The following is a 15,649-nucleotide window of genomic DNA, read 5'->3' as shown; positions in this document are numbered from 1 at the left end:
TGATATACTCTTTCTAGAAAACTTGGATCCAGCGGTTTCAGATTTGGCACCCAAAATAAGATCACAAAGAAAACACTTGATCACAAGTCTAACCGGCCAAAAAACCAGGAAACCAGACACTCACTTCTTCAACCACTAGATCAAAATTGACATAAGTTTTCAGGTAAAAACCAGATACATTCTTAGCCACAATTTCACACCAGTAGCGTTAATTCTAATCAGTAGCTAGGGAGAAAAGTGAGCAATTGCAGATGTCCTTCTGATGGCTCCACAATAGATATGTAACAACGCTGCACGGAGAGGCAGTAGTTCCCTGTACAAAAACTTCTGCATCAGGCTCTCAAAGTGCTTTATAAATTAGGTGCAATTACCTCTACTTCACATGGGGGAAAGGGAGGCACTGTCAAATCCAGAAAGGACAATGCTGGGTATGCTGATTTAGTTTTGTATTAGGTAACTCCTGGATGATGATGTTTTCATACAGGGCCACGTTACCCATGTTGGTTCAAGAGGGATGAGACAATGCTACGTAGACCTTCCTGAAGCTCTTTTGCAGTACACTTCGTCGCAGTAAAACAGCAGCACATTAAGATTGTTTAGCTCAGTTCCCAGGTCAGCTTCAGTAGCAAGCACCTCCTTACACCAAACAGCATCCGAAGGGTACCCTGAGCAGAAGGGCTCACACAATGGCTCAAAACAGAGACACCCGGGTTACTTTTTTCTAATGCAGTTACATAAAAATGATTTTTCAGTTCTGTAGGTATGGCTGGAATTAACTTTGAAGCTGAATTGAATAGATCAACAGGATGTCTAACTTGTTCATTCTAACAGCAATTAAACAGAGTAATGATTTGGAAGTGGTTATTCTGCATGCAAGCCCCTTGGAAAGTCGCTTCCAAACACCACTAGTCACTGGGCTTCCCCTGGTGTCCCACAGGTGCCTGTGGGTCCCGTCAAGCAATACACATCACCTTTTCCACTCTTCCTGCAAGAAAAGGGGAATCTCTCACCTTTTGATGCTTGTGAAAACAGCAGAAGTATCCCAGCATGCCATGCGGCAGGGAGTATGCAGCCTTCCATGGTGCTTGACAGAACCATGTTCCATTTGTATTGTTCTACCACATGGTTAGATCAAGCACAAAGGAAAACCCCACGAACAGCCAGAGTCAGAGTTAGGCAGCGCCAGAGAGAGAAGAGCGTTGAGAGGAAGCAGCATGGAGAAGCACAAGCTGAAGGTTTCACCGAGAGCTGCTCTCCACTCCACCCATGCAAAGAGGTGCTGGACACAGGAGGCCATCCTGCGTGCTACGGCTGCAGGAACACTCTGTAGCACAACCGGGGTTAGTGTACAGGAACAGAGCCCAGGTGACTGCCAAGACAGAGCTGTTGTGATAGAAAACACTACCAAAGGCCTGCAAAGAGCTCCCTCCACGAAGCATGTGCAGCTTCCACCACACGTGAAATGCTTGATCGATGCTGCTCTTGACTAGCTACTTACTCTCTCCTGGTGTCTCCTGTCAGTGTAAATGCCATTTGGTCTTCCCCATTCATTTTAAAAGCCAATCTTACAAATACCACAACTCATACTATTAATAGTGGAGTTTGAGCCGATGGCCAAGTTTTGGCCAGAAATGCTCCCCTAAAAGTCCCGCCAGCCTATCACGCTGGTGGCACTCACACTGACAATCTGTAATTACCAATGCTTTTCTTTTTTCTTAACTGCACTTTAAAACACTGTAGAAAACACATGCTACTAAACACATACTTAAGGCAAACAGGAGTATTTTGTCATTGCTCTTTCTTGGCATAATATCTGTTGGGTTTTGCACATCATTTGCTGATGGAAGCATTCTCCCTCTCCTACATCCCAGATTACTTCACATAGCTTTACTCCTTGTAACTCATCCCTGCATCTTTGGCATACAAAGTAGGGCATTCAGTTTTGGCTTGACAGCTCCCACTGAAATAAAACTCCCATTGACTTTAATATCTGCACAGCTCGGCCAGGGGAGAGAGCTTTTGAAAGTCACATCTCCAATGTACTTGCAGGCAAAGTGAACGAGGGAGGAAGCTGACTGTCCTACAAACTAATCAGAATGTTTTGCTGGACTTCAGTGAAGGTCAGTGCTTGTGCTTTAAAAAAATGCCACTTTCCTTAGTAAGGGGTTTGCATTGCCCAAAGAACAAACTCAGCATCAGGCAGATTATTCATTGCCTATACAGAGAACAAGCGGAGTACCTGAACAGAGATGACAGATAACAGAGCAAGGAGCTCTACTTAACTGCCTTGTTATTAACCAGCATCATTTTGCAGAAAGTCAACCTGCAAAATACTCGAGAATGTCAGTAACCAAGTACAGCGTTAACTTCATTACCTCATACTGTGGGTTTGCATGCTTACAGCACCAAAAATAAGGCAATCTGAATCACTTCAATCTTTATATTCTCTAGGGAAGAAACTATAGCAGCAGCATTTTAAGGGAACTTAACATAATAAAACCTTTTTCCCCACAAGTTGCCAGAGTAGTCAGAGTCCTCACTGATAGAAAAATTGGATTACTCATTTTCTTTCATGACTCATGCAAAATGACAAAAAATCGTATTATGATTAATTTTCTTTCATGACTAATTCAAAGTATGCATGAACCTGGAATCCATACCTCACTTATTTAGAAATTATACATATAACTAGCATTCCTACCAATAATTTAATAATTCATCAGTTCTGGCCTTAGTTCTTGGAATAAATTCCTCCATGGTACTCTGTTAAGCAATGAGATAGTTCATATCTTCCAAAGGTTTCTATAAAATACAGTGATTTTCAGTATTAAGTAGAATCTATGTAATAAACTCAGTAATTTCAGCGTCAATGAACTCTCTCAGTCTTACTAGAAACAAGTTTGGTCATTGCCCTGCAAACACCTTCCTGAGAAACCTCTAGAGATTATTTTGAACAAGTCTCTTTTCCTCTGCTGCACTAATTAAACGCTGCTCTCAGGAACTGCCTAAGCTAATCATCAACCACAATGAACAAGAGGTACCAGTGCATAAAGAAAAGTCCGCCAAAACTCTAATTTATACTCCCCAAACACATGAGAGATGAGATACTCCAAAGGCACATTTTGGCTTTTCTGCTTGTGGCAGACTACTGCAAGAAATATGAAGGAACGCAGTTTTTTTTTTTTCCTCTTCTTCTTCTTCTTTTTTTTTGGCAGAGTAGAAAAAATAGCCAAGCACAATATTCTCTTCTGTGCACAGTAGATTACACTTCAAAAAAAAAATCATAAGCATTTGGTTGTATATAAAGATCATTCCACATAAACATTTGCAAAAACATGTTGAAAAAGGAATATCAATATCCACAGGTATTTGCCAGTTCTGATAAAGAAAAAAACCTTTAGACAGATTCTACACCCACCCAAAATTGTATGATTTAGTGGTAATGTTGATTCAGCTCTGGTAACCCGAGATCTGTTTGGTTATCTGTCCTTGAATCTGTAGTTCGCTAAGAATTTGTATATGGGCCCCTATTTTTAACTGTCCTATCAGACTGTAACGCCTCAGGAGACTGTTTCAGTCTCAGATGAAACTTTATTGTCCAATTGCAAACTCAAACATTCCTGCACTGGCTTTAGCTGACCAGCTCTCTTCCTGCCAATGTCTTACCCATTATTTTCTTCATCCTATTCAAGTGACCTCTACACTCACAGCAAAGTGCTAAATTTGCATCTCAGGTCAGTGTTGCTCAGCTTAAGCTCAACACATGCAATGACAATGTCATTTCACCCCTTCCCCTCCCAACCCAAACCCACCAGAAGGGACCACTTCAGAGAGAGGAGAACTCTTCCCACCTTATTTTTTGAGGAGCCTGAGTCAGAAGAATTTCTAACGCTCAGCTTTCTTCCATAGCTACCGAAGACACCTCCAGAGGACAACTCAGATCTCAAATGAGAAATCTATACTGCTCTTTACACTGCCCTTTAGGGACCCTGGGACAACTACATTACCTAGATGCCACAGTGATACGGATGCATCTGTGACTCAACATTCATGCTCTCTCCCTTCATTGCCTCTTTACCATAACTGTGACTAAGGATGTTGGCTGGCAATAAAGCTGTTCAGCTGTTTAAGTTTTTTGAGGACTACCTCAACTTACAGACAAGATGAAGTACAGCCTTAAAATAAACTTTAATTTTCTTATTAAGAACTCTACTCTCTGCCAAACAGACCCACATAGCCCAAGTTACACTCAGGCTTCCTCAAGGAAAATGGTTTCCATTTTGTCTTCATGCCTCCTACAGCAGTGCAGGAAACCTTCACTGTACTGTTCGTCACAAGCTGGTTAAGGGTTAGAGCAACAGCCATGAGTAATCACATAAAGATCTGAGCAGCTATCAAAGATTTCCAAGAAACGAAGGGCTATAATCAGTATACGGTAGAGCTAAATTACTTTTTCAACTGGTACATTTCTACAGTACAAGGGAATTTAGCTCTATTACTATCAGGCCTACCAGTTATGTTGCATTAATAGCTTTAACTTCAGAAAAAAATTCATGTAAATCAAAGCTCAAATATCCTCAGTTACAGCGTACAGTGAAAACTTTAATTTCATAACTATGAATTCAATCAAGAATTTAATCTGCAGGCACTTTGTTGCTCTCATTCAACTAGAGTTATCTTTATGCACAACAAATGCTTTTCCTCAGTTTTGCCATATTCAAATAACCTCTGAAGGAACTTTTCCTGAGTCTTTGTCTCTTTCAGGAAAAAAAATGTAAAAACATATATGCACACACACACACACACGCACACACAAAGTAACACTATATTGCACCTTTCATTTTGAGAGCTCAAATGCCACTAACTGCAGGGAGGGGAATAACCTAGGGAGACCAAGGTGCAGGGAACATGTGAACTGCCTTTGGGACTAGACAAAAAGCCTTGATGTCCCCGTCTCATCACTGGCAACGCTCTGTCCATCACAGTTCTGTAGTTCTAAGGCTGAAACAACGCAGAAAAGAGAGAAGGAAAGATCAAGAGATCACAAGTAATAGGAACTCTGTTCCAAACTAGACAGAAACCGAGGAGGGGTGAACATGAATGAACATAGAGACTGGAGAAGACAAATGAGGAATCAGCGGGAAGACTGCAATTTGTCAGAAGAGGTTTATCAATGCCTTTGAAAATTATGATGGAACATGTAACAGCTGTACACTCTGCTGCACTGCTATCTAGTAACAGGGATAACGCAAGAGGTATGACACTAGTCATGCAAGTTCTGGATCTATTTTCCACATGTATCACAGAGGCTGGCTTTGATTTGGGTTAACAAGAGGTAGTGTCCAAAAAGGAGAGGATTGTGCAGGCAGATGCTTCATTGTCCTCTTGCTATTATTCGAGGTGCTTTGGGTTGTACAGCACTCTCTGGGACGGAAGCAGGTAATTAAAATCAGTTAGATCATATGCATGCCCCAATGCAAGAGGAAGCAGTAAGACAGCTTTACTTCTTAGGGCTTCAAATAGAAACCTAATTCTTATTTCCAAGAGCTAGAAGAGAAAAAGCTTCAGTGATGCGATACTCATAGATATACATATGCTTTGATCATTGTCAGAAATGGTCTGTGGAGGTATGGCAGGTGGATCTTTCATGACTTTTCAAATACACAATATACTGAAAAATGCAAGCATATCGCAGCGGGAAAAAAAGACTCCTGAATACAAGGACAGCTCTCTGCAAAACCTCATACAGTGTTGCACAGCAATCAAGGATCCTGCCAACTCTCAAAGTGACAATAAGCTACCACAGAGACAACACAATCTGCTCCTGGAGTCCTCTCCCTTCCTCCTAAAGCCCAGTGCTGCTTTAGAAAACAAAACTGCTGTGTAGTGGACTTAATCAAATGCTACTGGGCAGAAGACTTTTGTTTTTCTATTTCCTCCTATTCCAAAGAATGGGAGCCTCCAGAGACTTAAGCCTGGCAAGTCCTGTTGGATCCTTCGTCACAGTGGGCAGATGCAGCCAAAAAGAAAATCATCATCAGGATTTTATTGTCGCTACTGAAAATGACAGTATTTCCATTTTGTAAACAGAGGAGAGAATTAGTCCCATTCCCCTGTTTTCTCTTTCAAGAAAAGTCTCTTCTAGTCTCAGAATCTACATTTGGGGGGAGGGTTGAGTGTGTGTGTGTGGGTTATTATTATTTTGGTTCGTCACATTAAATGGAAGGCAAAAACCCACAAGAAATTAGTATCCATTGCAATCTGAAGCTTAAACATAGTAGACAGTATATCCAACAGCTTTGCCTGTCTCACAGCCTCAGGCAAAAACATGTCCCTTTCCCTGCTGTTCCTTCATTTCATGGTATAATGCTTCCAATTCTCCTTTTAAAAAGAATTATGTACATTATCTACCAGTTGCACAGAATCTCTGTCCTGTGACGACTCATAACCTTTGCAGATGTTGCTTCATCACTATCAGTAAAAGCTTGAGTCACTGGGTTCAGAGAGGGAATAGAATCCGAGGAAAGTGCCTTGATGAATTTGAAAAAGAAGGAACGTTCTAGCTAAGGACTATCCAAAAGGATGATGGGGAGCTGGGGTTAAAAACTGAAGGAAAATATGAAAAAAAAAAGTTTTCTAGATTATTTTTACAATACTGCATAGTTTTGTCCCCGAATTTCATTTAATTAATTGAATACAGTTCTCCTAAGCCCGCCTGCATGTCTGAATGTGTACTCTTGACGTTACCTTCTTGATGTCCCTCTACCATTTCAAAAAACCTGATGAAACTTCAAACATCTCCACTTTCCTGCCCCATTCCTGCTTACCGCTACTGTCACTTACCCTTGTACTAAAAGTGCTTCCCCGTGTCTCTTAATTTACTTAACGATCACACTTTTTCTTATGCCATGTCCTTCCTGACAGTCTCCTTTATGATATTTTGCACATGAACATGGAAAACATATACATTGCTTCAGGACAACCTAAGATAGGATTTTATGACTTCCAAACTGTTCCTCTCCCTGATGTTGGAGTGTTAGGTTCACCTAAGTGGAACAACTCACGGCTGTGATATTGCCACACTGGCTGCGTACTTCTCCATCCACACATCTCAGATTTTCTTTGTATCCTCATCACTTCTCAGAAGGCCAAAGACAAGTTCAGCATAAAACCCTCATATTCATTCTTTAACGAACCCTCCACCATGTTCTTAGAGGGTTTCCCCCCCAAAAAAAACTTTCTGACCTTTAAAATGTACTAAATGTATTAAACAAACTCCATGAAAATATCAGGATCCTGAAGTGCAAGCCCTCTGAGCAAAGAGGCATACATTTATAAAAGGATTTTCAATAAAAATTATTTTGTCACGCACTGAACAAAAGAATTAGATGAGGAGAATCCCACAATCAGCAAAGACACTACTGAGCATCGTCATCACCACATCATCGTGCGGGCTCATCTCTGGGTAACGCAAAACATCGCTCAGGAGTCTCACTCTGAATGATGAAGATTCATACCTCATGGACTTCTCTGCACAGAGATCTGCCATGTTAAATCTTGGGATGAAACGTATTCCTCAAAATGAAAACATGGAAAATTCCTGCTAAATGCCAAGTTTGAAACAGCCAGGATTCAAAGGGACAACTTGAGCAGAACAGGTGCCAAGGATGTCTGGTCTCTGCACTGATTTACAAACTAAGATTCTTCCAAGCCATTAGAAGTTGCCCATTTCATGTGAGCAGACAGTAAGCTGAGTTTGGTGTGTCTCGTAGCCATCTGGAAATTTTACAGGCAAGGATAACTTCTCTACTGGGCTTTTGAATAGAATTAGTTTTCATCCAGCTGAAATCTTTGTTCTGAGGCTATACAATCCCTGCCCTCCCCCTTCCTAAGTCAGGTTTATGCCTTCTACATGTGGTTTTGATACAGTCCTAGAACCGGAGAGCAAGAAAGAAACAGCCTAAAGCCTTAAGGAAAGGACCCCCAAGATAAGAACTCACACAAAATATTATTCTCCACATCACCAGGTACAGCGTTCCGCACTGCTGCTCTTTTAGCTATGACCTTTCATAAATGATATCAGATGGCATTTGCCTTATCCAAGAGCCAGTAGCCTGTTCAAGACATATATACACATAACACAATAATTTCTCTAACCTATTAATAAAAACAGAAGAAATAACAATGGCAAATAGACAGATTTATACCGATCTGTTTCTGCAGTGCACTTGCTTTTCCAAATTATATTCATGCATTTTCATTTTACGTTTCTTTAAATATGAATATTACTGACTAATTATCCTGTTACTATAATGCACACAATCCAAAAACCTACATGAAAGTATGTCATAATTTCAATTTTGTTTAGAAATTCTGTGGCTTGAGTAACAAATGATTGAAGAATTTAACAAGCATGCCCAAGATCTGACTGCAAATGAAGTTATCTTTATTTTATTTTCCTCATAAAGAGAAGGTTTAGCTCAGCACATTGCTTGCAGAGCCACACAAAGCACAATGGCTTGTTTTGGGCTGCTGCCATTCAGCTTCATGCTGCATCCCCATCTAGTGTCATCAGCCTTTTACCACCAGGAACACAATTAATCATGGTATTTTTTTCAGAGGGAAAGGACAAAAATTATAGCAATTTGTATAGAAAACACTGCAAGATACTCCATCAATAACAGTCATTTTTCTTCTCAATACACCCTAATAGATTTTCTCACCGAAACCTGCTTGTCTTTACAGCGTACCTGAAATGCAGTAATCTGAAATACAACCAATAGAAAAAACACATGAAGAAGCAGTCTGCTCAGCTGTGCTGTATAAGGCAATAAATGTCCTTTTATTGATAGCTAGACCATAAATAAAGGGTTAGAGTTGAGAAAAAGGTGTTTATGCTACTTTGCACATTCTTTTCAGGTGACGTTTCCATCTAGCTCACAACACAAAATCTTCTGATCAAACTATAATACAAACGTTGATTCAAAACTTGCTAAAGACAACAATCTCACTAACTGCAACAGCAGTTTTACTTGAATTAATACACGGTAGTCAGAGAGAGCAAAAATCTACCAAAGTATAAGAATCCCCCTCATCCCCCCAGCGCCAGCTTGACCCGTGTCCTAGGTCACAAGTGCCCCTGCCAGCTGTATAAAAGTCCAGCCCAGACTATTCCAGTGCTTTGGTCCGAATGCTCGCTGGAGCTCAGCACCCGTTCAGGTCAATGAGAGCTGTGGCAGCATACAAACTGCATGAAGATCCATCCAGCTTCCACCCCTCCAAAATATGACATTTTCCACACGGATTCATACACATCTTCATTGTTTTCCTTAGACATTTCACAAGCTAGCAATTCTTTTAAAATTAAATGTCACAACCTTTTCTCTTTTCTTTGTTTTTATTTCTTTAAGAGAGACACAGAAGACAGACAGCTATAGACTGCCCCTTTCTTTCTTTTTTTTTTTTAATCCATAAGGTAATTGGTTTTCTGGGGAACTAACTCAATTTTCCAAATTTAATTTTAAAAGATGCTCCATAATATCCATTATAGCAAACGATGTCCTGCAGATTCGATTAGCAGGCTCTCTGGACCTGCTTATTTCTGAATTGAAAGTGCAGTACAGCCTGGATAAATGAATTACCTGAGCAGCGGAACTTCTTGCTCTTGATCTGGCTGATGCGTTTGTTGGCAAGGCGACGCGGACTGCTGCATCGAGCGCCGCTGGTTTCTATCGGATTATCCTGCAGGTAATCAGCCAGCCACTTCAAATGGCAGTCGCACACAAATGGATTCTGAGCTAAATGTCTGCGAGAAGGATGGGATGTTTAATCAGAAGTGACCTGTGACACTGTACTCCATCACTGTTTTTCTCAAACGCAAACCTGAAGAGTCGAGTAATTGAATAAGCGTCCAAAAACCCAGGCCTGGCGGAAACCGCGCGGAGCTGCGCATGAATGGGAGAATTCTGCGAGCTATCACATTTCGTAGCTCATTAAGCCTGCTGCACGTCCTTTTGCGGAGGAAACAAAAATTAATATAGCAAAGCCTGCTTTAAAGGACACAGACCTCCTGTCTACAAAGTCCGGTGTTTTCTCCTGAGAGCTTGGTATGATGCATTGTGAGAGAAACGCACCTGACCCGAGAGATCGTTTTGTATCCTGGTTTAAAAGACATTTTATTGGCAAGCTCAGTTTCCTAGGGACCAGCCTGTGGATAAGTAAAGTGCCTTGGATCAGTGGGCAAAGCCAGAGATGATACAGAGGTCTTCCCTCACGAGTGAAATTTATGTTTGCACATACTCATCATGCCTAACCGAATTCCCCATATAGGTATTTCCTCCTGGATCAGAAATTTTTACTTTTCAGAATAAATTGCTCATGCAAAGTAGAGCTTGAATCTATCCATTCCCCAGAATTTGCAGGACTTATACCCACAAGCTGGAGAAACACACTGTAGCACATTTTTAAACTGGATATTTAGACTTTATCAATAAAGTCCTCTAGAGAGTTTTAGAGTAAAACAGCATTTCCCTGCTGTTATGACTCTTTCTGTTTGACAAAGTTGAGCACTGCAGCAGGTCTCTCTCAGAAGCTGATTCTGATCTCAGCTAAGTGAATGTGCACCCATACCTTTAGCTTCAGGGCCTTTCATGGGCCCTCCATTAACTGGGAAAACTGGAAAAAGACAGATGTTTAAATTTGATTTTGAACAAAGGTGTAAAGGTATAGCCTCAAAAGAGCTCTGTTCTCTTACTGTTCGTGTATTTTTCTCACCTGCATAAAACTTCTTTCCCATTTGCAGTTATATTTAAGAACTGTCATTTAATAGAACATGTATAAAATACAAGAGGGCAAGGGCTGCCAAGGAGTGGGAAGGGAAAGCATGCATAGCAGAATGTGCCTGAAGAAGCTAAAGATTACTGCTGTGGCGGAGTAAAGCTGCTCCTGAAGTGAAAGGTCCTCAGAACAAACAAAACATAGCATATGACATGGGAGAATGTTGCTCTAGGAAAAGGCAGAAAATGGCAACCACTTTGAGTACCAGAAGTAGGAGAAAGAATCAAAACGTTTCAGGAAAAAGTGTCTTTGTGGGAAGCAACAAGTCTGAAGTCCTTTCTAAGTAATGGTCACCACTGCTGCCAATAAAACCCCATGGAAACCTAGAAGAAATTTGTATACCTTAAAGGTGTCATCTGTTGCTTAGCTTGGTGAATCTTAAGCACCTCTGTAAATGAACCTTGTTTATCTCCCTTGCTTGTGTGTGTGTCTGTGTGTGAATATATATGTATGCATGTATATCCATGCACATACATAAATTGCTTGAAGAAGCTAAAGACTACTGTTGCAGGAACGCATAGTTATGTGATGGGGGGAAGATACCTGCACACATGCTTACAAAACAGACATGTTCACACATTAGGGAAGTGATTATTCCAGGGTCTTAATGCTTTGCAGCAATAGATACTAGCCAGATCTCTAGGACAAATTTAAGGTTGTGCTTGTGGCATCCTGAGGAGGTAGCAGGTAGCATGCTGCTTGAAATCATCCCTACTAGTTCATTCTTCAGAGATTAAAACATTTTAAAAATTCATTTAGGCAATACATTTCCACTATTTAAACATATAGGTGTATAGATAAATTTATATATATTTGCATACTAAATAAACAAATGCAAGGAGGTTTATATATAATACATACACACAAACATATATAAATACATGCACAAAATACCAGATGAAGGGACTGTTTCTTGTTTTTGTTCATATCAGGCTGTCAGCTACAGCTTTGAAGGATTACTATTATCTTATTATCTTTCTTCTCACAGCTTTAGGACGAAACCTTACTCTGTGAAGTATCAAGTCATTTCTATACTTTTGCTTCCAATTTTGCTTCTGATCCCTCTTCTCCTACTCCTAATGCCTCCAATTCAAAGACTCTTAGAAAACGTTTAGTGGATTTTCTTAATGGATCAAATAATACAATGCATCATTTCCCCTAAGTGGAATGTCAGCTGAAATGTAGTTTCAGAAGTCATGAACTGTACAGCCGGACTCAGCCCCAGAGAGGAGGGATACTGACTCACCAGCTCATTAAAAACCATTAGGCAATGTTTTAAACTGAGTCTGCTGTTCATACATTACACAGAGCCAAATTCATGTATTATCTTCCTAACGAACAACATAAGTGAATTATTAGGAGAGTTTAATACACTTATGACATGTATATTTCTAAGGGCAGAATGTAGCAATATGTGGCTGTGCTGAATTTATGCAATACTTCTCTTTTTCTTGCTCCTTTTTTTTCTGTCAGAAAAGGAGGGGCTACTGCCTTGAGTTCCCTTCCAAATTGTCTTCATGTCAGATGCAAAGCCTTTGCAAAGACAGGCAACATCTTTGGGGAAAAAGGGAGAGCTGTCATTTGTGATATGCCTGCATACTCACAGAGTCTGGATCGATCGGAGAGGTGCAAAGAGCCCCTTGCTGATGGTCTGCAGCTTGTTGTCATAAAGAGATAGCAGTTTGAGATTATGCAGACCTTGGAACGTGTTTACCCTCAGGCAGTTGATCTTATTGGCATTGAGAAGCCTGAAAACAGAGAAAAGGTTTATAATTCATTAATCTTGCAATAATCAAATATAGACAGACTGAACATTGGGGTTAAATCAAGAAAATATTAAGCCAGTCAGCCAAAGCTGCCCCACATTTGAAGGCATTCATTTGTCTGCTACACTAAAAAAATGAAAATACTACAATCAACATTAGTACTTTCATAGCCAGGGGAATATGTAGACATAGAAGAGTGCTAGCTAGCTTAAAATACATCAAAGGATGTGTTTTTGTTTTTTTTTTTTTAATGTCCAACCCCCCAGATTTCTTCAAAATTCCACACAGATTTTTAGAGAAGCCTTCGGATAATATGTTCTGCCCACAGAAGTTGAATATACGTAGGAATGGCGAATACTCCCTGCCTTGCTACTCCATACATACACACACACTCCATAATGAGATGAATTTCCTTTCAACTTTCTCTACCAGCAGTTGTCTTAAGTCTAAATGACATTTCTGAAGTTCCACATCTTGTGCTAAGCATGCAGAGTAAATTCTGCGAGGACAGGAGAGAAAATGTGATTCTCTTGAGAGAACAGAAGAGAGGAGCATAGGATCTGGACTAAAACTTACTGAAGGGCAAGGTTGCAAGCAGTGGAACAGGCTGCCTGGAGAGGTTGTGCAGTCCCCATCCTTGGAGGTTTTCAAGACCCGATTGGATAAAGCCCTGAGCAACCCGGTCAGACCTCATTTCTGGCTCTGCTTTAAGCAAGAGCCCTCCAGTTGCCTTGGCTAGCGACTGCCTGAGGTCCCTTCCAACCTCACTTACACTGCAATTCCATGAACCTACTTCATCCCAGTTATGCCAGAATCCTGTGCAGCCATGGAAGAGCAGCACAAAAGGCATTCTGGCATCTTTTTTTAATTCTGCACATCTACACCGTGACCAGCCAGTAGAATTTAAGCAGTTCAGTCATAAAATCTTGGACCGTACCAGTGCAACTTCTTTTATGTCATCCAGCCAGAGTCCTATCAACTGTGCCAAGTATATATAGTCCCAACAGCAACCTGGATCTCTCTCTGAGACCATTAGACAGAAGCACACATAAATTTTCATTGTCATCTACATATGTGCGATTTACCGCTTGGAAGGAAAATAGGTAGGAGATGACCTACAATGAGAGAAAGGGCTTCATATTGCAACAGTGTGGCTTGTGAGGTCCTCTGTAAAGTGCCACACTAATAATAAATCAAAAGGCAAATGTTTTTATAGTTAGAAAGGGAAAGGGATCCTCCACTCCTTCACAAGCCAATATAAGATCTTAAACGGGCCCCTAACAGCATAGGAAGCTTCTGTTTTCAACAACCTGCACACATAGCCCTATAGACAACAGGGAAATCTATCAAGCAAGAAATGTGTGCTTGCTGGCTGCAGATGTTGCTGTTCTTTTACTCCAAAAAAACCCTTGAGGTAGTGCTTTCCCTGCATATCACCCCACCATTCCTTTCCTGGAAATCTTTGGATCATTGTACGCTCATTACAGCTCTATGTCCCACCTTCATTTTGGCAGAGCCCCGTTGCTGCACTAAAGGCTATGGTAATTGTGATACGAAAGAGATGGACGCTGGATAGAGTCCTTTTCTCAAGGACATTGCAAATGCAGCTCCTTGGAATGAAAGTGTGTCACAATGGAACTCACCTCTGTAGCCACCAGGAAAGTCACTATTAATTCACTTGAATTTTTTGATATGTCATGGAGAATGCAGTTTGATGCCTTTATACGAGAAGGTCCCATAGAAAGCAATGATGGACAAATGAGGTTGTATTTTTTTTTCATTTTAAGAAATCATGAACAGCACTAGTATGACCCCTCTGTAATTTATATTTTTGTGACTGGTAATTATGTGGTACCTAATCCATACTTCTGCTGACTCTGCCAGAAGTTACAGGGTAATTTTCAAATTAGGATCTATGAACAGTTCCTCCAATGCACTAGACAGCTGAGACTTTGCTCCAACAGCAATGTCATCTTTTAGTACTTACTTCTATAGCCGTTCATACGTCCAAGCCAAAGCAATATCCGTTCTCTCTCTGTTCTCATGCATTATGCATTTCTCTTTCAAGCTTGGGTCTTATCTTTTCTATAAAGCATAGGCTAACCAGGCATTAGAAGGCAGCATCAACTACTAAGTTTTGAGCAATATCCCCAGACATGCACTTAATGTTGCAAATCCTTCAGTTTCTGTTCCCCACCCTTGTGTACTAGTGCCACATTGTTTTTAAGTTATGCTTACTAACTTGGATGGGTTGCTCCATGATGGAGATTTAGTAACTGGCTAAGTTATACAGGAAGGAAAGTGAAATGAAAAAAACGCTTTGATTTATTTTGCTAGATGGTAGTTTTGCTATAATTATAATAATTATGTTGCAAGCAGCACTTGTAATAAAGCATAAAGCCAAAATGAAAATAATCCCAGTAATAAGAGAATCTACAACTGAATGACTGTCTCCTTCACGCATGTGGACAACAGGCATGTCTGTCTGTGCTGCTTAAAAAGCACACACAGAGCAAAGCTGTGCTGTGCAGATGCTGCTCAGCCCAGTGCGAAGAGCGGGCCTGAGGTCCGACCGCCACTGACCGCAGTGAGTAAGCGCCTGGCCCAAAGCTCATCTGGGACTGCAGCGAACACTCAGGACTTAAAGTCCTTCTCTGATCTGTTTCTACAAAATATGAATAAACTCAACACTGGGAGCTAGAATTTGCAATGGGGCAAGTTTTCCTGGCATAAATTTTATATGACTATTTCTATTCCATTTCTATTCATGGTAGTACCATCAGTGACACTTCTGTAAGAGTTAAAATACAAAACCGAGGAGACTGACCCTACATACAGCCACAGATACGCAGGCACCTTCTCTGCTGAGGCACCAGAGAAAGCGATTGCTAACGGGCAAGTGCTTGTGCACACTGCTCAGGAGCGGGAGTCCAGGTACTACACAGCTTTTTGGAGGTGACAACACGTATGCGCTATGTCACCTATACAATATATGCGCAATACCTAAATCTAAAGAGGACAGACAGTAAGTGAGCTCAAAAGCAATA

General features: G+C 40.8%; 1 protein-coding gene across 3 annotated transcripts in view; it reads right to left on the bottom strand.

Annotated features, from left to right (window-relative positions):
- SLIT3 (slit guidance ligand 3) overlaps positions 1-15,649 on the bottom strand; it is a 509,126-nt gene that overhangs the window by 121,484 nt on the left and 371,993 nt on the right. For all 3 annotated transcript variants that reach the window (XM_026098439.2, XM_064520837.1, XM_026098440.2), the window contains 2 exons: positions 12,441-12,584; positions 9,642-9,805 (listed from right to left, as the gene is read on the bottom strand). In XM_026098439.2, the coding sequence (XP_025954224.1) occupies positions 9,642-9,805; positions 12,441-12,584 (308 nt within the window). The remainder of the gene's footprint in view (positions 1-9,641; positions 9,806-12,440; positions 12,585-15,649) is intronic.

Source organism: Dromaius novaehollandiae, chromosome 15 (assembly GCF_036370855.1).
Source record: "Dromaius novaehollandiae isolate bDroNov1 chromosome 15, bDroNov1.hap1, whole genome shotgun sequence".
NCBI classification, from domain to species: Eukaryota; Metazoa; Chordata; class Aves; order Casuariiformes; family Dromaiidae; genus Dromaius; species Dromaius novaehollandiae.
The sequence above is the reverse complement of the archived record's forward strand: the minus strand, read 5'-3'. Positions and strand labels throughout refer to the sequence as shown.